This window comes from Amblyomma mixtum, chromosome 8 (genome assembly GCF_055824585.1).
Source record: "Amblyomma mixtum isolate Tamu chromosome 8, ASM5582458v1, whole genome shotgun sequence".
Classification (NCBI taxonomy): domain Eukaryota; kingdom Metazoa; phylum Arthropoda; class Arachnida; order Ixodida; family Ixodidae; genus Amblyomma; species Amblyomma mixtum.
Genome location: NC_143019.1, coordinates 63,742,325 through 63,769,005, shown reverse-complemented (window position 1 = coordinate 63,769,005; position 26,681 = coordinate 63,742,325). Strand labels below are relative to the sequence as shown.

Below are 26,681 nucleotides of genomic sequence, written 5' to 3'. Positions count from 1 at the left end.
TACTGATTCAACCCTCCATCTAAGGCTGCCCATTAAATGTCATCATTCCTTGTGCACCTTGTTAGGTGCGTAATTTTTTTTTGTTTGCGTTAGGCCTGCGATAGTTTAGGACAGAATGTACGACTCTACAGATCGTGCTCCAACATGACATGAATCAAAGAACAGGTACTCAGAGAACGTTCATAAATTCATCTCCTTACACCCACAACCGAGCTAGGACTGACAGCCTCAGCTGTGCCCGAAAAAGAATGTATGAGGGGGTTACTGGTTGGTTTGCTTTGGTTTATTGGGATTTAACGTCCCAAAGCGACTCAGGCTATGAGGGACGCCGCAGTGAAGGGCTCCGGAAATTTCGACCACCTGGGGTTTTTTAACGTGCACTGACATCGCACAGTACACGGAACTCTAGAATTTCGCCTTCATCGAAATTCTAGCCGCCGCGGCCTGGCTCGCACCCGCGTCTTTCGGGTCAGCAGCCGAGCACCATAACCACTGAGCCACCGCGGCGGCGTGCCTGAAAAAGAATGCATGTGCCAGTTACAGAGCATGCAAAAGACGTAGCCGTCCCGCTATAAACTTCGCACACGCAGTGAGACGAAAGTAGGCACGCCGCCGAAACGGAGCCCGAAAGGGAACCAGAACGGCAGCAAATGAAGCACAAGGCGCACCAATCCACCGTCAAGACCAGGCGTCGAAAAAGAACAAGGACGAACACAAGCCGCGAGAGAGGGAGCAAGGCAAACGAGGGTAAGAGCCAACAGGGTATATAGTATGTATATATAATAGGCGGAGGAAGAAAGGATCAACCAACGGATGCGCGTTCGATTTGACTGCGACGCAATTTGCGGCACGCGCGTGCCGTTCCTTTCTTTAAGCGGCGCGAGAATGGGGGGAGGGGGAAAGAGAGAGAGAGAGATAAAGCTTGACTGCGGCTGCGGTCTCAACCGTCTCGCCACGGAGTTGGTCTCGCAGCCACAGAAGGCTGCATGCGCCCGCGTCCAATCGCCGCGTCTTCTCTGGGACCCGAAAGAGGCGCCAGACTGCGCCGCCGTTAGACCGACCGAGTGAAGCCGACCGACCGAAGCGGAGAAAGAGGAGGATATACCAGAGTATTTAACAGGGCGCGTCGCCCGCAGGCCTCCGTGGCCGGGATTCGACGACGACGCTGACGAGCCTGTCCGAAGGCGGTGGCGCTGGCTTGAGTATAGCGGCGTTCGCTTTCGGGATAGATAGCGGGGTGTATAGCGAAGATGGCTCCAAACTTCGCTCGCTGCGAAGGCCTCGCGTCAAAGTTGGACGGCGGCGGGCTGAGTGTTCATTCATTATTACAGCGCAAAGACGGCACAGAACAAGAAGGGGACACAACAGCGCTGTTGTGTCCCCTTCTTGTTCTGTGCCGTCTTTGCGCTGTAATAATGAATGTAACTAACCAACTCGCCCAAAATGTTGTATTAAGGGCTGAGTGTGACGGGTTTCACGGGAACTGAATTCCATTGGATTTGAGTTTATTTCTCGCGAAGAACTGAACGGTGTCCGGGGCTGAAAGGTACTTGAAAAGCTTAACAGAGACTCAGCATTAGACTCTGCAGTGACATGTGACAATGTCGCTGTGTAGCTTCTAATAACAGCTATTGAAAAATTATTAAATTTGATTGAGTAGTGCGGTACGGGCTGTGGAAAGGAATATGATATCATTATGCAGCCAAAGGAATGATCACTTAGTAAAACACGTTGAGGGGCTAGTTGGTTATGCATTTTTTTCGTTCAAATTTAAGCATCGCTAACTTTTAGGACGAATACACAGAGGACATGACAGGACGGGCGCTGTCCTGTCATGTTCTCCGTGTATTCGTCCTAATAGTTAGCGCTGCTTAAATTGGAACGAAAAAAACAACAAAGGATAGAAAGAGCGCAGCTTCGATTAAGTGACCAACGTGAGTAAATAAGCATCCTTTAGCTGAAAAAAAAAAACAGCAGGAGATGGCTTTCAGCAGAACAAGTAAAACAAGGAAGAGATAATCGGTACGTTCTCTGTTTGGATAACAAAGTGGAAGGACCGTAGCCAGGTGGGGAGATAAGAATAGGGACGCATACCGGGATAGGTTTTGGATTGGATGTGGGGACTTCCCTTTGTATCAGGTAGACATGGCGCACTGGTCGTTGCGTTAGGTCTTCGCCGCCGTGTTATCCACACACAAACTCACTCGCATGCTTCTCCCTATTTTCAGGGCGACGTTTTGTGTTCTCGCCAGCCTTGTGGCCTAGCTGATGACAGCGATCATGAAGGCCTGAAGTCGCTGGAATAGTTGTTCGCAGTATCGCTAGGCTAGTCTCTTTCTGTGTTCTGTGCGCTTCTGCTGCGTAGTAACGCTCTATCAAGACTGATTGCGGCGGCGCAGGAGGTGGGAAGCATACGGTCTCACATCCGAAATCTCCTGTAGTTTCCGCGCTTAAGGTGTACCGACTTCCAGCAAGGCTTACAATGATGCTGCAAAGACGGCGAAGCACAGGTTGGCAGGATTTCGCTCGGCGTTGTTTGCGGCAGAACGCGGGAATCTCAGTTTGCCACTAGGGAAGGAAACGGGATTCGATTCCCCCACTCTGGTCTCAGCTGCCGAGCGCCACACCCAGTGAGCCACGGCGGAGCGCAACTTGGCCTGGCAGCCAGATGACATTTAGGGGTTGGACCCGTCTGATCCATCGCGGTCTGTTTGCGCAGACACAGATGCGCTATAGAGTCTATGTTTGTCGAAAAAAGTGCTGTTGAAAGCTAGCGCCCGTGCTGTCTTCTCCCCTGTGTGTCAAAGCCTTCGGTTTGCGTTGCCGCTTGTGTTTAACGAAGAAATCGCTAGGGACCAACATTCGAGCAAATGTTTGCACACAGGATTGCAGAGCTTCTTCTGGTATCTACGGCGGGAATCGCGTAAGCTACAAACAAAAACCTCGAACCCGTCGACAAACTGGGCAAATTGAAGGCGTCAAACCTCACTGAGAGAAATGGAATCCTCTTTGTTTACCTGGGTTGGTTGGTTGGTTAATGGGGTTTAACGTCCCAAAGCGACTAAGGCTATGAGAGACGCCGTAGTGGAGGGCTCCGGAAATTTAGACCACCTGGGGTTCTTTAACGTGCACTGACATCGCACAGTACACGGGCCTCGAATTTCTCCTCCAAAGAAATTCAGCCGCCGCGGCCGGGATCGAACCCGCGTCTTTCGGGCCAGCAGCCGAGCACCATAGCCACTGAGCCACCGCGGCGGCCTTGTTGTTTACCTGGGAAAATATACAGCTAGTTCCACACAATTCCACTTTAGGCAATATCAGCTCCCATCCTCGCTTTAAGCACTTGGTTCGCACTGAACAACACAAAGGAGGCTCACACAAGCAGCACAGTGAAATGCTTACGTACGCCTCCTTTATTACTGTTCTCATAGCACTGCTACCTTTTTTTTTAACGCGAAAATCCGACGGCAGACGTCACTCGACATGTTTCCAATACACTTTATACCAATCATTCAGCGCCTTCCGACTTAAGAATCTACACAGACGCACATAAAAGGACTGCAGTGTTCTAACATTATATAGCGCGAAGTGAAATGAATCCATTAAAGAGGGCAGGAATGACCGCAAAAGCGAGCGACCGCTAGGGGAACTACAGGCGCAATCAGCCGCCCTTCAGCGGGTCCCTCGAGTTCCCTTACCCATCTTAGCAGACATTCTTGAACGACAAGGGCCATTTGATTTGGCAAACCTAAGAGCGCACAACATCGTAACTGATTCAACGCAAATAAATTCAATGAATATCAGTTCATTCACATCTTGAAGACGTGGGTAGGCTCAGATGAAAAGCGAAATAGTTTCGCTTGACAAAGAACAGAAGTCTCCTCTAAGAGACAGCAAATACACAGCATATCAAAGATCTAGTTAATAATGCATTCCGTCCCAACATACAAAGTATCGGTAAAATGTTTAGGGTAATCCCCCAAGGTGGAGTAGGTTTGTAATAAGGGAATAATTACTCATTGACATAAAAAAAACGCAGCCATAAGGCTACACAGGAAAGCTGTACAGCTTTCTCAGAAACTACACACTGTAAGCTTCTAGAACATATCATTGCTTCAAATGTTGCGCAGCACCTTGAACAAAACCGCTTTTTTTACCCTCATCAGCACGGTTTTAGAAAAGGACTGTCGTGCGATACACAACTCATGGAATTTACGCACGAAATTCTAACATGAATGATAACCAACAGACTGATTGCATTTTCATCGACTTTTCTAAGGCATTTGATCGGGTAGCACATTGTCGTTTAATTGCCAAATTCTCTGCTTTAAATATCGACTCATTAACGCTATCATGGATTAGAAATTTCCTCTCATTTAGCAAACAATTTACCAGTATAAATAATTGTTCATCCTCTCTCTCTGAAGTATCGTCCGGTGTTCCCCAGGGCAGTGTCCTGGGCCCGTTACTATTTTTAATATATATTAACGATCTGCCAACCGACATTACCTCTAACATCCGTTTGTTTGCTGACGACTATTATTTACCGCAGAATTTCTAATCCATCCGATCATATCGCTTTACAGAAAGATCTAGACCATATAACAAACTGGTGTTCCATGTGGCTAATGCCGGTCAACACTGATAAGTGTAAATTAATGACTTTCAGCCGTAAACTTTCAAACTCTTCTTTCACCTACTCGCTCAGCAGTAATCATGTGACAACAGCGTCCTCAATAAATATCTCGGCATTCACTTAAGTCAAAACCTTTCCTGGTCGACACACATTAATAAAATTACAGCTAAGGCTTCACGAACCCTTGGATACTTAAAGCGTAATCTTCATGGTGCACCATCTGACACTCGAAAACTAGCCTGCCAGACGTTTGTCCGCCCACAACTAGAATTTGCATCACCCATCTGGTCACCTCACCAAGCGTATCTAACACGTAATCTCGAATCTATACAGAACCGTGCTGCACGCTTCATCGCTCGCGATTATAACCGCCATTCCAGCGTCACTAACATCAAGTTATCGCTATCACTTGAGTCTTTAGAATCACGTCGTACCGTAGCTCTTCTTTGCTTATTTCATAAAATGATTTTCAGTCTTCACAGTCACACATTACCTTTGTCACGGCCATGTCGCACATCTCATCGCCTCCATAATCATAGCAGCTTTACGCGTATTTTTGGTCATACAAAAGCATTCAACATGTCTGCTCTCCCACGTGCCATAAACTATTGGAACAGCCTTCCTGACGATGCTACTAATACCAGAAATCCTGCTACATTTCGTGATAAAATAACCGCAATCCTCGCCTAGTGTCTCAGTTCTCTGTATTCTTGCGAAAAATGTTTTATTGCTGCTTAGTGTGAACTAACTTGTGCACTTTTTAGCCTCACTGTCAAATCATGTTCCATTTCCATGTTGCCACATTTTGAAACTTGTAATTATTGTGTGTTGTATTACTTTATTTGTATTCTACTGAGTGCCTCCTGCTAACTATTGTATAACGTTTTTCTTCTGTCGTTTTTTTTGTTCTTTTGTGTTTTTTTTGCGCTGTTCTCTAACTTGTATGTACTGCCCCACTCACACAATGCTCCAATGTAAAGGAGCCTGTGAGTAACTTGAATAAATAAAAGGAAAATTCGTCCTGGTCCGGGATTCGAACCCGGGACCACCGCTTCACCGCAGCAGTCGCTCTACCAACTGAGCTCACCGGGACGGCAAGCTTACGGTAGGGCGAGAGCGAAGAAAGTTTCTGAGAAATGTACAGCTTTCCTTTGTAGCCGTATGGCTGCGCTTGGGCGGATGCCAATGAGTACTTACTCCCTTAAACAAAGTATCTGAGAAGTAAAGCCGAAGAGATTTTTTAATTTAATGGCCACAGCGTATTCGAAAGTAAGTTAAAGGCAACAGCATGCACGGCAATCTATGTAGCTGACGCGTCACTACGGATGATGCAGAAACAACGAAGAACCTGATCTCAAAGTAGCAGCGCACGACATGATTGTTGCTAGGACGTCACTGTTGAACGTTACTCCAGTGCCTCCATGCGTTGTCCACTTTCAAAGCATAAACTTTCGGCCTCAGTTATCGTGACTTAATTCTTTTACAGCACTTTTGCGACAAGTAAAGGCAGTGATCATCCAGGCTCCACACTTCGTCCCGGAAAAAAAGTAAAAGCGCAACAAATACAGGGAAACAATGGTGGGCCCCTCATGACGATGACAAGAGGCAAGACGAGGTGAGTCGCTTGGACGCTTTCATTACCAAACGGAGACAAGTGAAGAAAAGAAAAAAAGAATGAGGACAAAAAGGCCCAGCCTTCCATAAAACCAACAATGTGGCCAAGGGACGAGACAAGACGCTGCTCATTTTTACAGGTCCTCGGGGTGTTCCTGGCAGGGTCACCTTCCCAGAAAACAAGAGGCCACCGGCCTGGCCGTGTGGCGAAAGCGAGAGTGTTGCGCAGCGTCATCACCGTCACGATGTCTTCATTTCATTGCTTTACTTTACTTGTGCGCAACGAAGAGGAGACGAAACGCCGCTAATGAGGCTAGACCATCAAGCTAGGCATTTTGTCGCAAGAAGAAAACAAATGACACAGTATCCTACTAAAAGCGATGCTCGTCTTTCGAGCGAGACGTGGAGGCGTTACAGAGTGAGGAACTGGTTCCCGGGAAAAGTCGAGCAGGTGTTGCCCAAGCAAGTTCATCTGATGCGTCTTCCAACATGGAGGATATTTTTTTTTTTCGCACGGGTTACTCTGCCCTGCACATCTGGGTGAACTTTTGTCGAGGGCACACTCCGAGCGAACGAAAGCAGAGAACAAGGGAGGAAGTGAGGGAGGGAGGGAGGGAGGGAGGGAGGAAGCAAGGGAGGAAGGAAGGAAAGAAGGAAGGAAGAAAGGAAGGAAGGAAGGAAGGAAGGAAAGAAGGAAGGAAGCAAGGGAAGAAGGAATGAAAAAAGGAAGGAAGGAAAGAAGGAAGGAAGGGAGGAAGGAAAGAAGGAAAGAAGGAAGGAAGGAAGAAAACAAGGAAGGAAGGAAAGAAGGAAGGAAGAAAGCAAGGGAGGAAGGAAGGAATGGAGGAAGGAAGGAAAGAAGGAAGGAAGCAAGGGAGGAAGGAAGGAAGGAGGTAAGGAAGGAAGGAAGGAAGGAAAGAAGGAAGGAAGAAAGCAAGGGAGGAAGGAAGGAATGGAGGAAGGAAGGAAAGAAGGAAGGAAGCAAGGGAGGAAGGAAGGAAGGAAACGGCAAAACAGCGCTGACGGACGGGACGGAAGAAGATGAGAGAAACACATGCGCTGTCTCATCTTCTTCCATCCCGTCCGTCAGCGCTGTTTTGCCGTTCCATTCAACATGAACCAACCAGCCCGACTCAGCCCTCTCCTTGAAGGAAGGGAGGGAGGGAGAAGAAGAAAGCATGGTGGTTTAACACGACATGCCCTGATCAGGGGCGTGGACTGAAGCTGTTGCCAGCTGGCTAAGGCTTAGATAAATAGTTAACAGCGTCTCACTTGACGTCTTGTCACAAGTGGGACGAGCACCTGCATTCTGAGGCATAATCTAGTTCGGTTTGCCTTACGAACAGCACATGTTTCATTATTCTTCTTGCGATACCTAATACTAAACAAAGATAAAATTGTCGTGGTCCCATCTATTCAGTATTCCTGCTTCCAAAATTTTCAGGGTTCTGCACAACTGGCCTTGCTCAGGCTCTAAGACATATTTTGTAAATTTCTCATAATTGGCGCTGCTGTTACATGGTTAAACGAAAGACGAAAATTACGCCCTGTGCTACTCGTATAAACAATCGTTACTTAATTGGAAATAGCAATTAGGCAACAGGCAAGGGACGAAATCACTGCCCCACTGAAATTTCCTATCCTCGAGCAAGAAGCGCGGAGAACACATGGACGTGAATGGCATACGAACAGAGAGACCTTCTGAACAGGTTCTGACCCGCTGTTGTGCACGTACGATTTACAATCAAAGATTACTTTGGAACACTGTCGCTTACTCTCGCGACCACAGGGGCGGCCTATAGACGTTTGAACACCTGGGATCGTGTGCTGGAGGTGCAGGGTTCAATCCCCAGTGCCGCCAGGCACCCACCGGTGATACAATGGGTACAAGCTTTCTCCTGGTCTAGTGCTCGGCTTCGCAGGGCTAAACGCTTGGAAAATGGGTATATGACCCCACCTTCTGAGAACTAAAACACACCTTGCGCCTTGCCACTCTTTGGCCACAGTTCTCCTTGCGCCATAAAAGACACCATAATCATCACTGTTTAGCTTCGACATTTTTTGGGCTCTGGGCAACGAATACAAAGCAACATCTTACATGTCTGAATAGATGGAAAAAGAAAGAGAGAAGTGTGAACGGGATCTACGAATACAAAACCATTATTAAGAAGCACCACGAACAAAGGACCAAGTCGTCTAATACAAGAAACAAACAAAACATCGCACAAAATGTCCGGACGAAGAAGGCTATCAGTGCCAAAGATTAGTCGATAGATATGGGGCAACTACAACGAGCCTCGAAAATAAATAAAAAAATGCACTGGAGGAGCAGGCGCGTAAATTTCGAGCAACAACGAGTATGAGGTGCCGCTATACTTCTGTCTGAATTAAGCTGATCTCAGTTTTTTCAAAAGCATTACTTTAGAATATCTGCAACGAAACACTTCCAGTACATTGAAAATGCGCAAACTCGGCTACGGGCCCCCAAGTCTGCCGTATGGTGAAATAAATAAAAATGAAAAATAGCAAACAACATGCCCCTCCGAGACGTATGCGACAAAATATGACAGCGGGAACAAAAAGGAACACTAAGGACGGACGCAGTCTCAAATTACAGATCGACATGTGAGAAGCGATATCTTTTTGCTGGTCGCGGAACAGTAAGGCTTTTGAGCGGAGAAAAACGATACATGGAGGCGGCTGAGACACGAAAATAAATCGGGAATAGGGAATATAGGAAATAATAAAGGCGATGGATAAGAAAAACTGGGAGAGAATAGGGGAAACAGCCATAAAGAAGGGAAGAAGAAATGACGGGAGGACAAAAAGGGATAAAAAGGAGAGACGAAGCAGCAAATAAAGATGGCGCCGCCGGCTTTCCGTAAGCCATCCTTTGCGAGCACGGCTAAAGGAAGGATGAGTTCCTAGTGAAGGTGGCGAAGGAAGAAAAAGGAAAAAACGAGCTGAGGTTGCAGGTGCACAAGGGGGGCGGAAAGGGAAGAGGTGGCGAGGGTGTTGTCGTTACGGCGAGTCGTAATGACCGTGTTCGGTCCGACTCTCGAACAGCAATCCTCCGCGCGCAACGCGACGGACGACGAAGGCTTTGCCAGGGAAGCCGAACACAAAGGATGGCGGACACAGGGGCGGGGGGGGGGGGGGAGACATTGTCCTTCTCCTCCTCTCGCACCCACCAAACCATTCCGATGGGTGGCGCGTTTCAAGACCGTGGTGCCGAGGAGGACGGATGATGGCGCTTGAGCGAAACGGGGAGGGAGGTGACAAAATGAATGGAGGTTCGAACCAGAGGATATCGAACCGAAGGAGCAGATGAAGAGAATGGGGGAAAAAAAGGGGAAACTGCGGAGGTATAATGCGCGGACAACGGGCAGCGGGCATTAAGGAAAAGCCACGTGGGCGTCGTTAGGGACCACAGCGTACGTAGCAAGAAAGACGACGACGTCCAAACGGTGCAGAGAGACGGACAGACCCCCGGACAAGACGTAACGGTAGCCCTGACCGTAACGCGCAAATGGAAGCGGCGAGAGAAATGGGAGAGAGAGGATACGCTCTCCCTCGCTTCCCCGTATCCTCGCGCTGTGCACATGGAATAAATAAAAGAAAAGAAAAATGAGTTAAGGAGGAAAACCAGACGGGTTCTGAACGCAGCTAAACAGTCCAAAAGAACAAGAGCGGAGGGCAATGCCGGTTCAGTCAACGGGCATAAAAGAACAAAGGAAGAAATCACGATTGGTAGCTGCGTATTTGTGGAGGTAAAGGACCACCCGGTTAAGGGACCCCGGAACAGCGTGCGGTAACAAAACAGAGAAGAAGCTTCAAAGAAAACAAGACGGGGCAACGCGAATCAAAAGAAGGGAAGCCCACAACAAACAAGGGATTAGGAGAAAAACTCAAGGCAGGAAGCCACAATGTTCCAGGAAGCCTGTTATCAATCAGGTTTAACCACTTGAGCACGTTAAGGAAGAGAGAGAAAGAGAGAAACCAGAGGGAGAACCAATACAAACATTCGGTTGGGTCCTCAGTATGCTAAGAGGCAAGAGAACATGAGCAACAAAGAGGCAGCAAGAAGAAAAGATGAAAACAACGAAAGCTGCGCATGGGGACCCCGGCTAAACCAAAGGTTACAGTATGGTGTCAACAACAAAAACAACAAAAAAAAAACAGCGGCAGTGTTCGGACACTCGCGTTTACGGCCAAGTTGCGTTTACGGCCAAGTTGCGCCGCCCTGATCTAGATGGCGCTTTCGGCGCACGCACATTGGCCTAAGAATCGCCTTCGAAGAACATATGGGAGATCTTTCCGTGCTCTGTTCTATCTTCACTGCCTTGGATCTGCTTGATTCCGCTGTTCACAGTGAAAACATGAAGAAAAAAAAAGTAATCCCCGCGGTGTGTGGCACTGAGGGACCTTGAGAGAGAAGGAAGAAGAAAAAAAGAAAAAGAGATGCCCGAAATAGCAAACAAAAAAGAGCGAGAGTAAAAAAAGAGACGAATGAGCCCTGAGGTACACAAGTATGGAGAAAAATGGCGCGCCTATCGCCTCGACAGTTATACGAACGAGGAACAAAAGGAGACAGAACCGTAGGCGCAAAGCCGGAGCCTCCTAGGAAGGAAAGAAACGCGACGGAGGCCATCTTCGCTCCCGCTGAAGGGAGAAAAAAAACAACGAAAATAATAAACAGTAAGGGCGTTCATTGAGATTTCTCCTAGGACAATCGAAGGGGATTCGCAGCGCGGTAAAGGGAGGACAAAAAAAAAAGGGACGACCATTACCAGAGATACAAGGGACCTAAACAAAGAAGGCAGAAAGCAAGGGAAAATGAGAATAAAAGCGGCGCGAAAAATAAAACGGCGGGACACGGAGAAGAAAAATACCAAGAAAGAAGGAAAGGTAAGTGAACTGGATGAGAACGTCGTCTTCAAGTAAGTTCGGACGCCGGGTAAGAAATAAACATCTTGAACAGAAGAAAGAGGAAAAACGGCCGGAGAATGGCTAAAAAAAAAAGCACCTCGAGGAACAAGAACTTAATGCTGGAAACTGGCGAATTTCGCAGCGTTAAAAACTAATGCGACAAGGCATTTCCTTCTTCTCTGCAAAAAAAAAAAAAAAAAAAATATGGCTGCATTAGTCGCGAAGACAGAAAAAAAAAATCCTTGTCTGACCTTCGGCTTGCTTAAATTTAGTATGTTAACCCTCCCCAGAATTCCTCACTTCAAAATTTCGAAAACAGCGTTCTTAAATAGAAGAAGAATAAATGCAGAGGAAAAGCGAAGAGAAAAGAATTTGGCAACAACTTTCGGTGAAGCCTACTCAACAAGCTCACTTTTCAAAACGCTACTCAGGAACTTTTATTTCGTTTCTCTCTTTTCGGCCCACTACTTTTCCGCAGTAACCATGTTTCACTACGTCCTGCACTTCGACTCGAAACAGGTGGTGCAAGATGTAAACAAACCACGGCTCGGAGATCAAAATCCACTGGCGGACGACCATGGACAATTCTTATGAGGCATCTGCTCTGTGCGTGTTTCACCTGTGAGTGTTCCAGCGCCCGAGCTACGGCAAAACCTGCGGCGGCCCCGAATTCTCGACTGCTCGTATGCCTCAGCTCGTCATAACGAGCCCCTCATTTCCCAAGCCCTGTATGCTGAGTAGTGTCGGTTAAGGTTATGTTGCGCGTGGGTACCACCCATCTGTGCCCGAGGCAGCGGTGTCGCAACTCACAACATGCCAGCACTGTAAAACACGCCTTCATGGCCTTGGGCCACACAGTCATGCTCCATTAAGTTTTGACAAGCATTGACCAGGTGCGAGCAATATGAAAAGAAACAATTTATTACCATATAGGTAATGAGTGCTTGCCAAATGTGAGTGAGATGCGTACATTTGATTTTTTTTCGTGTAGTTTTCCTGTGATGCATGGTCACCGGAATACATTTTTCACATTAAATTCAGATATAAAATTTTGGTTGGTTTATTGGGGTTTCACGTCCCAAAGCGACTCAGGCTATGAGGGACGCCGTAGTGATGGGCTCTGGAAATTTCGACGAACTGGGGTTCTTTAACGTGCACTGACATCGCACAGTACGCGGGCCTCTAGAATTTCACCTTCATCTAAATTCAGCCGCCGCGGCCGGGATCGAACCCGCGTCTTTCGGGCTAGGAGCCGAGCGTCGTATACCCTCTGAGCCACCGCGGCGGGGGAGATATAAAATTACGGTATGGTGATAGCAACTGATGTCGCTGTGCTAAACTGAACACCTCGGAAGTGTTTCTCTGTTTCCAGTCATGCCGTTAATTCCTTTTCAGCAAGCGTGCGTCAGAAGACGAGAAGACATGACTGCAATCTCCCCTTCCAGGGCTCATCGACGCGGCTTGTTTACTGCCATGCTCATAAACGAAAAAAATGTAACGCCCACACCCGCGACTAAGAGGACCGGTTGAATTCTATAGGGAAAAAAAGGAAGGGGACGACTGATAGGACGAGTGAGAAAGAGAAAAGGGAAGGAAATGTCTTTAGTACAACACCAACACCAATTTTAGGAACCCAGGGTAGCTTTACATCAGAAAACTAGGAGTCACAGAACGCTAAAAAGAGAATGAAGCGGGCACGTGGGGAAGTGGACTCTGAAAACGCTGCTACTATCCTCCAGTCGCCAAGTGAAATAGGGATCGGGCGCCTCAGAAGGAGTATGTTGGTAGAGAATGAAGGAGGGAGACACCAAAAATGAAAAGGAAGAATACGAAAAGAAGAGGAAGCACGTGAGGGAAGAAGGGAGAGCGGCGCGCGACGTGAAAAGATGTCTCAAGATGGCGATCGTAGCGCCACGCGCGGCCTCGGGGGCGAGCCGAAACGGAGCGCGGTAGCGCCGGCAGCGGCGGGGCCTCGTCTCTCCGCATCGCGCCCAGCTTCCCTCAATCCCGCCACGCTTCCCCATCTCCTCAGAACTAAAGCAGAGAGAGGCAAAGGGAGGAGCAAAATAGGGAGTCTGCTCCCGGAGTCCGGCAGGCACGGGTCCTACCCCTAACGCCGGGAATGGTTCGGTCCTGCGTCCCCGCTCTCATCCTCCTCTCTCGCCAGCCTGGTGTCTCCCCGAAATCTCTCCTCCTCTTCCCGTAACCCCGTCGGCTTCTCTTCCCGCTCAACTCCTCCCGGAGATGCCCAGTGCTCCCCATCTCTCCCTGTTCTCTCCACACGAAAAAAAACGCGGGTTGGGCAGTGAGAGGGAGGAAAGTAGAGGGACACGGCTGGCCCGTTACGCCATCCTGCTCCTCCGACCGTACCTCCCTCTCAACGCGACGAAGAAGCAAAGTGGAAAGGGGAAAGGGCGAGGGTGTCAACGCTGCGAAACGCTGGAAGAGGGGGAAGAAGGCCCTCATTCTCGTCGACGCTTTCATTCTGTCTCTGCGGGTTCTGGCCCTCGGCGGAGGAGGAAAGGGGAGGAGAAAAATAGAGGGGGAAAAAGAGAAATCGCCTCGTCGTTGCCGCTGCTGGGAGCGCACGCGCACGGGGCCGCCGTAGTGCGTGTGGCGGTGGTGCTGGTGCGCGTGGTGTGATTCACGGCTCCCCTCCGCGCCGCAGTCGCAGCCGTCGAAACGGAGGAGTCGGTCCTGCGGACGCCGTCCCGAAGGCGCGCCCACTCGAGATAGGAAGCGCGCGGGCGTCAGAACGGAAACCGTGCCTTCTCTTCGCTCGGACGCAGTGCAGCGGTTCCTTGTTCTGCGTTTTTTCCGTTGAAGCTATTCGTGGGGAAGAAAGGAGAGACTACAGACAGGGATGCGCGTCTCCTCTGCTCCCGGAATCGTCGCCTCCTCATCGTAGTGCTCCAAGGCCAGGAAAGAGCGACGCGTGCGGACGGCTCTGCTAACTCCACTGTTGAAACGTCGTCTTCGTGCGCGAGCGATTGCTGAAGACAGGGATACTACGGGCTGCCACTCACCTTGAGTATGCTGGCTCCCCCGCTGAGACCCAGGGACTCCCAGAAGGCAACCACGGCTTGACTCTCGGCGTATCTGTGTAAAAAGAGGAAATCGAAAACACACACTTAGTATTCTGACTGTCGTTTTACTTCGGGACTGGCAACGCCGGATATTCAGTTCCCATGATGGGGTGCCTGCGCAGGATGTCCTAGCGGTGACCAAGTGGGACAGTGTCTCGAACCCAGTGGATGAACACTTAACGAGTGCCGGTGAAGGAGATTTGTGAAAACTTAAGTGATTTGGCTGCTGTTTCTTGACGTTCACCAAGGATTATTGTGAAAAAGAAAGGCAAAGAACAAGCAAGTCAGGCCAGGAAGCCTAAAGGTACAAGAGGATTCTCTCCGTCCAGCTGCCTGAATATTTCGTCGTCGGGATTTCAAGCTCGGGTAAGCTTGGCACGTTCAGTTCTGGGTCCACATGGTCGACCTAATACGACGCTGCATGTTTTTGGTCTCAATAGAAGATTTGCCTTTTCCTCTTTCTGCCACACGGTTGTTGAGCGTAAGGTTAAAAAGGGCGGTCAGTACCGATAAAGCACTGACCCTCTTATCCTACAGTTAGATAGTTATTTAAACTATGCAGGGTTGTTCTTATAAGCAGTTTACGAGAAAGTACCCAAAGTCAACAGAAGATGACAGTCATTCAAACAGGCGAGAACAAATGCGGTTGTTTTCTCTCTCACGCTTGATGGGCGGGCGTTTAAGGTGTATAGAAGTTGGACAAAACTGCATCCACTCTGTTAAACTTACGGATACATAACAGACAAGATATATAAGTTGCAACAAGGCAGAAATCTTACACAGACCGCTACCGTTCTCTATACTGAAGTGTATCCGAAGACGGACTTTTTCGCCGAGCATCTTTAGTCAAGATTTTCAGACACAAGTAAAGAAAATAACTAAATAAAAGGTTGCAACATAAGAAGTCAATCACGGAAAAGAGCTTAACCTAAGCACTGGTGGCATTCGACGCATCTCGAAAATTGCCAGAAGCGTGGAGGGAGGGATTTCAGAGAGGAGAAGCCGGTGGAGGGAAATGAAAGATGCGGCTGTAATCGCGCTCTGGCCGCAAACTGGACGCGCGCATAATTAGCATGAGAAATGAAGCTCGCAGTAACTTGACGATCACGCATTACGCAAGTTCCCGACCATTACATAAACGAACAGTAAATCTTTATAAATGCCATTTACGCAATACGGCGAGTGAATTACGGTCCTTTAAAATCGGTACCGCATGAGTGAATCCAGACGCCGCTTTGGATCCGCCTGCCACATTTGTACTGGCTGAGAGTAAAAATTGGGCACGGCGGCACTAGAGATAGTACAGCTTAAAATAAAACGGAATGCTAACTGTTCTATCAGTTAAGTCCGTGACATCTGGTTAGGTATGCACATTCATTAACATACTTAAAGGGCAACTGAAGAGTTTTTAGAATTCGATGATTTTATCCGAGCCGAATGCATGAAACTTGCAGGTAAAGCATGCGAAATCTTTGTGCGCTAGGATTTGAAATGGTGATGTAATCGCCGGCTAAAGGGGCATCGGCGTTCAGGCTTCCCTGAAGTGCACAGCGACAGGCAGAGACCCCAGTGATGACGTCACGTATGGCGGCGTTAGGTTTGAAGCAAAGAAGCGGGTGCTTCAAGGATGAAAAATATTGCCGTCGAAGGTGAAGCTCATGAAGCATCGTATGGCGGCATCGGAAGATGCATGGCAGCATGTAGACGAAGGCAGTGGACATCTAAAATGCAGAAAGTTATGACGTCACCACGAGTTTCCCCTCACTTCAACGCAGTGAGGAGAAGCCTGAAAATCGTCGTGGTTTTAATCCGTGATTGCGTCGCCATTCTAAATGCTAGCGCAAAACTACTTTGCACGCATTAACAAGAAGCTTCATATATACGAAATCTCGAATAACCTCGAATTGTCAAAAAACCATTTCACCCTCCCTTTAAGAGGAATTTTCAATAACGGCAGCTGAATGTCAGTTAAAGCGGGAGAAGTGTGTTGTACGAAGCTTCTTCCCGCACTTCTAGCTGCGATACATTATAGTGTAATTTCAGTGGCGGAATTCTTTGCGTTGGTGTGAAACGAAACGAAGTTATCCGAAGCGGAAGCATGTATGGTACCTCTCGGTAAGGATGAGTTGTTGTGTTGGGTTTAATGGCGCATAAGCTGCTAAAGCTATCATGCACCAAGCTCAAGGCAAGGGATAATTCTTTTCTGCAGGTATTTGCTAATATGTGAGAAAACAGTGATCTAGAGGGTCTGAAAGTTAGTTCGTTCTACATAGTAATTTAACAGGAAGGAAATTTTATAAATGGCTACAAGTAAAAAGCTTTAAAGAAGGCAGGGCAACCTCAGCAGCGGTCCTTGGCTTGGCAAGGATCCTGAGAATCCGAACCAATGAAAGGCCTCCAAGTAAGGATGAGGCAAAAGCAAATTGAAACCGTAATTAATCATTAATAATTAAAAATGATGTTTTGCAAAGCTTCGGTTTCTGCCAAAGTTCCCTGTCAACCCCCTACCACATCTCCAGCGCTCGAAATCTTTAGACACACATGAGCTGACGGAGGGACCTTCACCTTTTCTGGGCTTTGGAGCAGCAGGGGTTGAGCAAACAGGACGATTCCTTACTCGTTCGTACATGAATGAGCAATAAACTACGGGGTGCTTAATTATCATAATGCGATGACAATGCCTTAGCATTAAGTCATCCCTTTCCTGAAGGGCTAACTGCCGGCTTAGCGCATTAACCAGCGAAATCTGATTGCATTCCGTCCACCTTCCACTCTAGCTAGCCGGCGGGCTGTTAACATGGCAACCTGAGGGGTTACGATTCTTACGGCAGCGTCAGAACCTCCTCCGTCTATACGGCAACCGCCCTGTGGCTACTTTCTTCCCGTGGAAACCACCTTCCGGCATCTCTCCCTCCTCTACAAGTGAAGAGGAGAGAGTTTCTTCTCTCCCTTTTTTTTAACCTGCCAACCGTAGGAGCAAGTCATTTTTGCTGAGTCATTCTAAGTAATTTTCGTTTTTCGGGCTATTCCCGTGGCAGAAACCTTTCGGCCTCTCTATTTCACCCCTACCAGAGGAGAGGGAAACTACCCCTGCCCACTTTGCCAACTGTGGCAGGTGGTGTACACCACAGTACGCCGAACACTGCTAATGGTCTATAGACAGTCTATAGACTTCTTATTGACTCTACTGACTTCCTATAGATATTCCTTTTTGTATACTCATAGTCTATAGACAAAAGTCTACTAAATGTGTATGGCCATAAATCTATAGATTGTCTATAGACAGTCTATGGCATTTATATTGCCTATAGACTTTTGTCTATAGACAGTCCATAGACTTTATAGACAGAAGTCTGTAGACACTCTATAGACTGTTCAAAACTTTTTTGTAAGGGTGGGCACTTTTCCTTCGCTGTACCATTTCTAATGGTAACGATTGAAAAAAAGATACGAGTACGACGACCGAGAGGGACCAGGACACGCGAGAGGCAGAATTTCTAAACACACAGAGATGACTTCAAAAATCATTGACCACGGCAACCAAGCGATAAGTTTCATTTTACTTTCAATAAAAAACTCATAAGTGCGCTGGGCCACCAAAGCGGTGTCCTAGTTGTGAGCGCATCCGCCAAGCATTCGAGGGAGGTGCTGGGTTCGACCGCTAATGCCGCAGGTTACCCACGCGTTTTCTAATAGGTACACGATTTCTTCGGGCTTGATGCTCGGCTTACCTGGGACGAAATGCTTGGGGTGAAAGGCTCCTTCGTCGGGTCATCGATGCTCGAGTTACCGAAATGCAACCTTGTGTGGTAAAGCCGATTTTACGGCTCTTATCTACGCACGGTGGGCTCGAAGACCCATTTTCCAAGAAATTCATCCCGGAGAAGCCAAGCATCAGGACAGGGGAAAGCTAGTAGCCATTGTATCACCGGTGGGCACCTGGCGGCACTGTGGATCGAACCCGGGACCTCCCCCATACAGGGAAGATGCACATACCGCGAGGAAACCGCTGTGTGCTGCTTCTCCGTCATGGCGCAGCAGATACAATACATGGGCCAACATCGAACTCCCCGTGGTCTAGGAACGAGTAACAACGGAGGCAAACCTCGTCATCTTCGTGACAGCGGTGTCTTACGCGCAGCCTAGGATGAGGTTAATACCTACACCGGTGCATCATAGGCTGATACAACTTGAGACAATGTTGGCCACTCAAATAAGGAAATTAGATTATGCTTTTATATAATGTATAATTAAGTAACCGGCTCGCACTCAATTATTAGTCGTTAAATCTTTGAACTGAGCGCGATACTTTCGATCAGAAAAAAAGTTGTGCAAGAAGAACTTAAAACTTTGGTTTTTATTCACGATTATAATCTACATTTTGGCAGTTCGAAAGAAGGCTTACGAAACTTATAAGAGTGAAGAGGCGTACGATCACCTGCAAGTTCGAAACAATACTAATGCTTTCAATCGATCCGAGCAGCGGCAGTATGTTATGCAGTCAATCAATGACAGCAAGAAGCTGTAACCCATGATAACAGCTTATGAACGAATTTAGCTATCGGCTGAGTGCTCGCGTTGAAGAGGCGACACTACGTACAGCAATTAAAAGGAAAAGCTCCAAATGAAGGTCAAAAACGTTTGGTACCGTCAATCAGCAGTCGAACCCTTCGAAAGAGACGTTCGAGAAGCTTGGGTATTATCTAAATTAGGCGACACCGTCAAACAGCTTCTACGAATTGTCATAGTCATATGTCCCGAGACAAAGTTCTGGCGAGGAGCGCCAATAGCGGTCATTTCCGACCGCGATCGAGACGGCGACGCGATTATCGCCGCATTTGGTGGGCAGAAACCACCGATTCTGGTGGACACCTTGTGCGAAGAATAGGCCAGACAAAAGGGGAACCATTACGATGCTTTGTTGCAAACGACCAAAAGTTTTTCAATGCACCGTGGCGTGCAGACGCGATTCGCAAAGCGAGCCATGAAGCCGACCGAGGGCTGTTTGGGACGGCTTCCTAATTGCGCAATAATAACGCCGGCGCGGGGATTAAGGTTCACTAAACGAGAAAGTTCGCTTATGCAGCGCGAAAGAATACATTTCCATTAGACACAAAGGCTGAAAATCGATGCGCGTGACACAAACACCGCAACCCAGTCACAGAAATACGTACGGGCACGCCGAGCGTAGCTAGCAAGAAGCTCAGTATATACTATTAAGCCTTGCGCTACGCTGGGGAGCTTACAAACGGTCGTGCACAAAATAGACCTGGTTACGTTATGCGAGCGCTGCATAAGCAAGCAAACAGAAAGCTATGTGGTAAGTTTATTTGGTGGATATTAAAGGCTGTCGGCAAAACAGTCATAGAAAATTTACTCATTTATTTACAAATAAATGATCTTCCATCACTTCCATGCAAGAAATTATCATTAGTGAATCAGGCATTCTTGCCCTTTTGAAAAACCTCGAAATTAATACTAGCTCTGATCACCTTGGATTTAATAACAAAATACTAATGAATGCCTCTCTAAACCTCTATCAAATATTGACATTACTTTTTTCACAATCATTATCATCTGGTACAATTCCTGATGACTGGCGTACAGCGAAAGTAATACCAATTTTCAAATCCGGAGAATGCACTATTCCACTTGACTATCGCCCTATCTCATTAACCAGCAACATCTGTAAACTCCTGGAGCACATAATTCATACTCAAGTAATTAATTATCTAGAGGAGCACGATATCATTTTCAGCCGCCGCGGTGGCTCAGTGGCTATGGTGCTCGGCTGCTGACCCAAAAGACGCGGGTTCGATCCCGGCCGCGGCGGCTAGAATTTCTTTGGAGGAGAAATTCTAGAGGCCCGTGTACTGTGCGATGTCAGTGCACGTTAAAGAACCCCAGGTGGTCTCAATTTCCGGAGCCCTTCACTACGGCGTCTCTCATAGCCTTAGTCGCTTTGGGACGTTAAACCCCACAAACCAAACCAAACCAAACCAAACGATATCATTTTCAAATACCAGCATGGTTTTCGCAGGGTTTATTCATGCGACACCCAACTCGCTGGATTTACTAACGACATATTTTCCGCAGTAGACGCTGTTACGGGTTGACGAAGTCGCCTCCCCCCTCCTATGTAATACCCTCGCACGAGGGCCCTTAGGGGTATTGTAAATAAACATACTGCTAGCCTCATTTGAGGCTGTGGCAGGTTTGGGACACAGTATAGCACAAAATAGCAAGACGCAGTGAAAACAGCGAGAGAAAAAAATCTCAGGAACCAAACTCTTAATCAAAATGCCGAAAAGGTGTTTGAAATTTGTAAACGAACAAAAGAAACAAAATAGAAACAGACACCGTCCACAAACTCGAGTCCAAGCAGTGTAAGAGCAAATCAAGCACGTGAGAATATTATAACCAGTCACTTAGACTAATAAACAATACTACCATAGTCGAAGGATTGTGCTACTACTGAACTTGCAAAGAAGTGAAGAAAGCGAAGTGGTGTTAACAACAACATCAGGCAGGGCATTCCAACAGCTTGGGGGAAAAACAAATACCTGAATGAGTCAATATTAAAGCTATAATTCATTTAAATGTTTAGAATGCTTGTTCCTTGTATTGCGTGTAGTTGCTAAAGACAAATATTTACTTTCGTCCATTCAAAGCTCAACATTTAAAAAGAGGAAAACAAATTTCAGTCGCATGAACTTGACGCGAGAATTTATTGGTGGAAGGGCAGCTCGATGCAAAAGTTTGGATTGAGAACTACCACGTCTGCATTCTTACTGCTTTGCTTTGGACGCTCTCTAACTTATCGGTATAATAGTATCTGTACAACAAACGTACTTATCCTCGACGTTGTGGCTCATTATATTTTGCCTACATCCCTCCAAAATAGAGGCGTTTTCGAAAAGCTCGCAGGGAAAGACACCCCACCAGTGCGCGTGACTCGTCGAAATAGACAAAATTTGTTTGGCTACAGCGCCGACAAAAACTGCGCTTTCAAATTAAAAAAAAAAGAAAAAAAAACTGATATGAGTAGTACTTACGGTGCGCTCAATAAATAAGGAGACTAATAGTAATAGTTAAAAAGTTAATTACTCGATATTAATTAACCAGCCTACTACTTACTACGCCTTAGCTGTATTTAGATGCGCTACAACGCACACAATGCTATGCCGCAGAAAGTGCTCTTATAGTTCGAAAGAAATGTTTTTAAAAATTTCAGAACATTTTAGGTGAAGCACGCGCTAGATTGAAAAGCAGACGACAACTGCACGCAAATATTACCCACTAGGAACCATTGTTACTGCGACTCTATGAGACACTAACGACGCCCTAATGTATATGACGAATTAAGTAACGCTGATGTTATCAAGCTCAGTGTACGCGTAAATACATCCGGACTCGAGTGGAGCGCCTGGACTAAGAAAATTTTCAAGGTTGCTGTTCAGGTGAGCACGCTTTGCAGACTAGGATATACTGCTTCGAGGTCTAATAGCTGCGGTTAATTGATTTAATTTGAGCGACATGGTGGTCTAGTTCTACAGTTCCATGTATCGAAGGCAGTTTCACAAAAGTGGTCAGAGATGAGAAGATATACTGAGATGAGTTTATGAAAACAATACAAAAGCATAGGGAACTAGCTGGCTCCAAAACGCAGCAACATCAGGTGAACGTTTATTTGAGCAGCAATATATTTAAAAAAAAATACACCGATTTTCTCCATTTCAGTAGAACAAGACAGCATAATGATAAGGACGCCCATATAAGGTGTGCAGTTTCAAGTGCTCAATACCGCGCAAGACATTTAATAACTGGTAAAACCAATACACGGACGACACAAGACACGACCAAAGGTATTGGCCCAAGATTTCCGAAACATGCCTGAAGTTTCCCGAACATGCATCGAGACAGTTGCTGTCCTCGAATATTTCAACAACGTTCAGGAGAAGTTTAGGCGCACTGCGAACAAGTGGCAACGATTGAAAAGAAAGTAAGTCTCCGCGGTTTTTGCCAAGGAAACAAAACACGTCGCCACTCACAAAAAAAAAAAATAAAATAAAAACCAGTGTCGAAAACAGTCGAGAACACGGTGAGCTGCCGAATGAGATTTCCAAGGTAGATCATCCGGGATGACGAAAAAAGGACTCTGGCGGAGAAGGAGATTTAAAAGAGAAAAAGGGATAAGGAGAAAATATAAGGGGCGAATTCGACAACCGAGGATCGCATCAAGACGAAGACGGGCACAAAAAAAAGCCGCGGTGATCTTTCGGCAGATTGAAATGCGCATACGATAAGCGCAGACGATCGAAAGTCCCCCCAGTGCTGCTCGAGTGCAGACAGTTGCCGTCGTCTGCGAACGCTCGCACACGACGCCATTACAGCGGCGTTCGACCTTGAAATAAACGCAACGTGTGCACGCGCGTTTCGCGCTAAGTAGACGATTTCGTCATTCGCAGACGAGAGGGGAAAAAAAAGTGCCCGCCGGGATCAGGGTAAAGTGCCTAGAGTGGCAATCGATAGAGGATTGCGCACCGAAAGAACGCGTTTGTATCCTCGAGTGTGCAGTCTAACGCGAGAAATCGATTGAACCGAAGGCGTCGGCGTAGATGTGGGTTAAACAGAGATTGGAAAGAGCTCCGCGTACAACAACAACAAAAAAAGGGGAGAAATCTCAAGCTATTCGCCCCTCAAAACCCATTTTCAGTGAAAACACGTGAAAGAATAGGTTTGGCTTGGTTTATGGGGTTTAACGTCCCAAAGCGACTTAGGCTGAGACAGACGCCGTAGTGAAGGGCTCCGGAAATTTCGACCACCTGGGGTTCTTTAACGTGCACTGACATCGCACAGTGCACGGGCCTCTAGAATTTCTCCTCCAAAGAAATTCAACCGCCGCGGCCGGGATCGAACCCGCGTCTTTCGGGTCAGCAGCCGAGCACCATAAACACTAAGCCACCGCGGCGGCCGTACGTGAAAGAATAAATCTGCCCGCACCAAAAAAACAAAAACAGAAAAGGAGCTAAACCTAGTAACACACCATATGCAAATGCAGACCGTAGCCGCTGAAATTTATTTTAAAATCGGTGACGAATTCGCTACCAACACACACCAGCTCGGAAGCAGTTCAGTGCCAGTGGAATGAAATTCAAATCGAGCTACTAAGTACTTATTCCCGGGAAACCTTCAAGCGAGGCCCGGTAGTTCCAAAGTCGGCTGACGACAGCCGATTCGAAACTGAGTGTCGACTGCTGTGCGCAACGCATGAAATGCGATGAATACGCCTTGCGAAACCCTCTGTGCCGGAGGCAAGCTTCCAAATGCGCGTAGATAGATCACCAAAAATGAATTCTCAAGTAAAATGCGTACAAAATCTTGAAAAATCACGAAAAGACAAAACAACCTTTAAGAATCGGTTTTAACGCGGCAGTGCAAGAAGGTCGTGAACATGAATTTTTTTAAAGTAAAACTGGCGGTAAAAAAAAGTAAGCAAAGGAAAAAAACCGAAGCGTAAGCAAGAAAACGAGGAGTAGACATACGCTTCCAGTCTATTTTTTTTTCTTTTTCTTTCGAACAAGCCGTGCTTCCTGCCAGTGACATATCTGATACATTTTGTCCGCATCTGCGCATAGTTGCAACCATGACAAAAAAAAAAAAAGAACAACAACGGACAGAACGTGAAATGCTTAGAAAGAAAGAGCCTAGACAAGCTTTCGCGGGGCCGTGGCTTGGAATATCTATGGTATTGTCCTCTTCATTCGCTGCAGGACTGAAAGTTACAAAGCAATCGAGCACGCAGCCTCTGATCTTGAGGCATTGAAATGCACCCCTTTTTAGCAGAACATGCCCCCCCCCCCCCCCCACCCCCTTTTAATAAAATAAATAAACGAATTGACGAAAACACGAAAGAAACAATTTTAACGCAGCAGAATTCTGGTGAAACAGTAAGGCGGAAACGGAGCTCACAAAGACAGGGGAAGCTCCGACGACGCGCTTTTTCGCTTTTGCTGAAGCTATACTCTGAATACACCATTTTTATGCCGACAAGGGTGCTCCCTTCCTGTTTTAATGCTGAATAACAATATAGAAGCCTTCGAATAATTAGGAACGGAAGTGACAAGTATAGGTTTAGTAGTATCTTTAATGCGTCCGTGTCGCCATCTGTAGACAGCATCGGGGAATCAAGTCATCACCAACTATACGACTCGAAAAGATGTTGGGGCGTGTGCACATAGACATGTGGGGGGCTGCAAACACAGCTATGAAAAAATGACGCAAAACACCATGTAGGCGCCGCGGTGGCTTAGTGGTTACGGCGCTCGGCTGCTGACCCGAAAGACGCGGGTTCGATCCCGACCGCGGAGGTCGAATTTTTATGGAGGCGAAATTCTGGAGTCCCGTGTACTGTGCGATGTCAGTGCACGTTAAAGGACCCCACGTGGTCGAAATTCCGGAGCCCTTCAATACGGCGTCTTTCATAGCCTGAGTTGGGACGTTAAGACCTCATAAACAACAAAAAAAATACATGTAAAAGCCGTCAACAGCTTCTATTGCTGTCGCATTGCCAAAGACATAACGTAATTAGGTATTCCTGTGAATTTCTTGCACAGTCTTTTTGCGGCTCCTGTATCACAAAATAAAGAAAGCAAATCCCGAAACTTTTCTCCTCATCAAAAGGCGAGGCAGTTTCCAGCGATAGGTGTGGCTAGCCAACAGCAGTTGCGACCTGTAGGGACCGGCTTCTTGACCAGTTTAATAGCATGACGAGCGAGTGGAAACATGACCCGTATTCTGGAAGCGTCCACTTGGACCTTCGCCGACTGGTTGCAGTCCCAAATGCGGAGGTGTCCGTTGCGTGACGACAGCTGACCAGTCTTTCTCTGTTGCGTCATCTTTAGTGGGCAGTTCCAGAATACGGATAACGCGCTCTCGTGGAAGCCGTCACCTCGCAACGGGATACAGTTTCTTCTGAAGAGCCACACCAAGTTGTTCAGGACTGCCAAAGAAAACGAAGGTGGCGCGGCCGTTACGTAAAAGCCACAAAAGAAGGTTAGACAAGCCAAACCACGAGAGGACGAAGAAGCGACTTAGAAGGGCAGAACCGGTATGGGATCACGCTCAGCTCGTCGACCGCGCAGCGGCTGAAGAGCAGATGCGCGAAATTCCACCATTCCGCCGGTGAAGCGCGAAGAGACAAAAGTGAGGGAAAAATAGTTGTCACGAGGGTAACGTATAGTGAAAGAATGCGCGACGTCTATACCCAGAAGAGCTCGTGGAAGTGGGCCGCTATATTTAGGCGCTGCAGAGCCAGGCGCGTTATAGAAGCCGCGACAAGGAGAGAAGACAGTAGCCAGGAGAGGAGGTAAAGGACTGCGGAGTTTTGGGAGGCCAGGCAGCATTACTGTGCGGGTAAAAGTCTCCGAAACAACTATACCATGACAAAAGGGAAACCCCCCAAGCTTCATGATCCTACAAGAAAAAACAAAAAACAAAAGCCCTAAGTCCGTTTCCGAACAACGATCCACAAAACCCAAGAACAAACGCGGTATAGACTACGCAGCGAGAGCGCATGCTTTCCTTGGTATCCCCCACGCGGCACGAGCAGCACAAGCTGGAAGAAGGCGAACTGGAGAGAGTGAAGGGAGGTGCCTGTCTCGCTGCGGTGTGTCTTTTCTGTTGTTGCGAGCTTCCTCGCTACGCGGGCGAAAATGGCATCCCACCCCAGACGTGCTGGGGCAACAAAGCAGGCCGAAAAGCGGGCGTAGTAGTAGAGCGTAGGCTCGAAGCAGCGAACCACACTGTCCGCGTAGAGAGGCAGAACCGCGGGCCGAACTCTCGCGTGGGGTCCTTCTGGCCGCCCTCTCCTCCCCCCTTTCCCCAGCGAAGCAGCTAGCGTGGCGTGGGTCTGGAGGAGGCAGCGGAGTCAGCGGAAACTAGAGCTGCCATTGCTGAAGCGGCAGTCTGCTCAAGCGTGCGACTGTCGTGTCGCATGGGAGCAGAGGGCACGGGATTTCAGGGCACAGTGTTCGAGGGCACAGCAGTCGACGGAGCAGGAATTGGAGACACACGATTTGAGGACACAAGGAGTTGAAGCCACGGCAGTAAAAAGTATACATGACTTGAAAGTAAAGGAGTTGAATGCGCACGAGTTGAAGACACGAGTTGAGGACACAGGAGTTGAAGACACACGAGTTGAAGACACACGAGTTGAGGACACACGAGTTGAGGACACACGAGTTGAGGACACACGAGTTGAGGACACAGGAGTTGAGGACACAGGAGTTGAGGACACAGGAGTTGAGGACACAGGAGTTAAGGACACAGGAGTTGAGGACACAGGAGTTGAGGACAAAGGAGTTGAGGACACAGGATCTGAGGATACAGGATCTGAGGACACAGGATCTGAGGAC

The 26,681-nt window shown here is 47.6% G+C and overlaps 1 protein-coding gene across 8 annotated transcripts in view; it reads right to left on the bottom strand.

Moving 5' to 3' along the window:
- LOC149332751 (ninein-like protein) overlaps positions 1–26,681 on the bottom strand; it is a 554,277-nt gene that overhangs the window by 112,638 nt on the left and 414,958 nt on the right. For all 8 annotated transcript variants that reach the window (XM_089558330.1, XM_089558331.1, XM_089558332.1 and 5 more), the window contains exon 8: positions 14,206–14,278. In XM_089558330.1, coding sequence (XP_089414456.1) covers positions 14,206–14,278 — 73 coding nt within the window. The remainder of the gene's footprint in view (positions 1–14,205; positions 14,279–26,681) is intronic.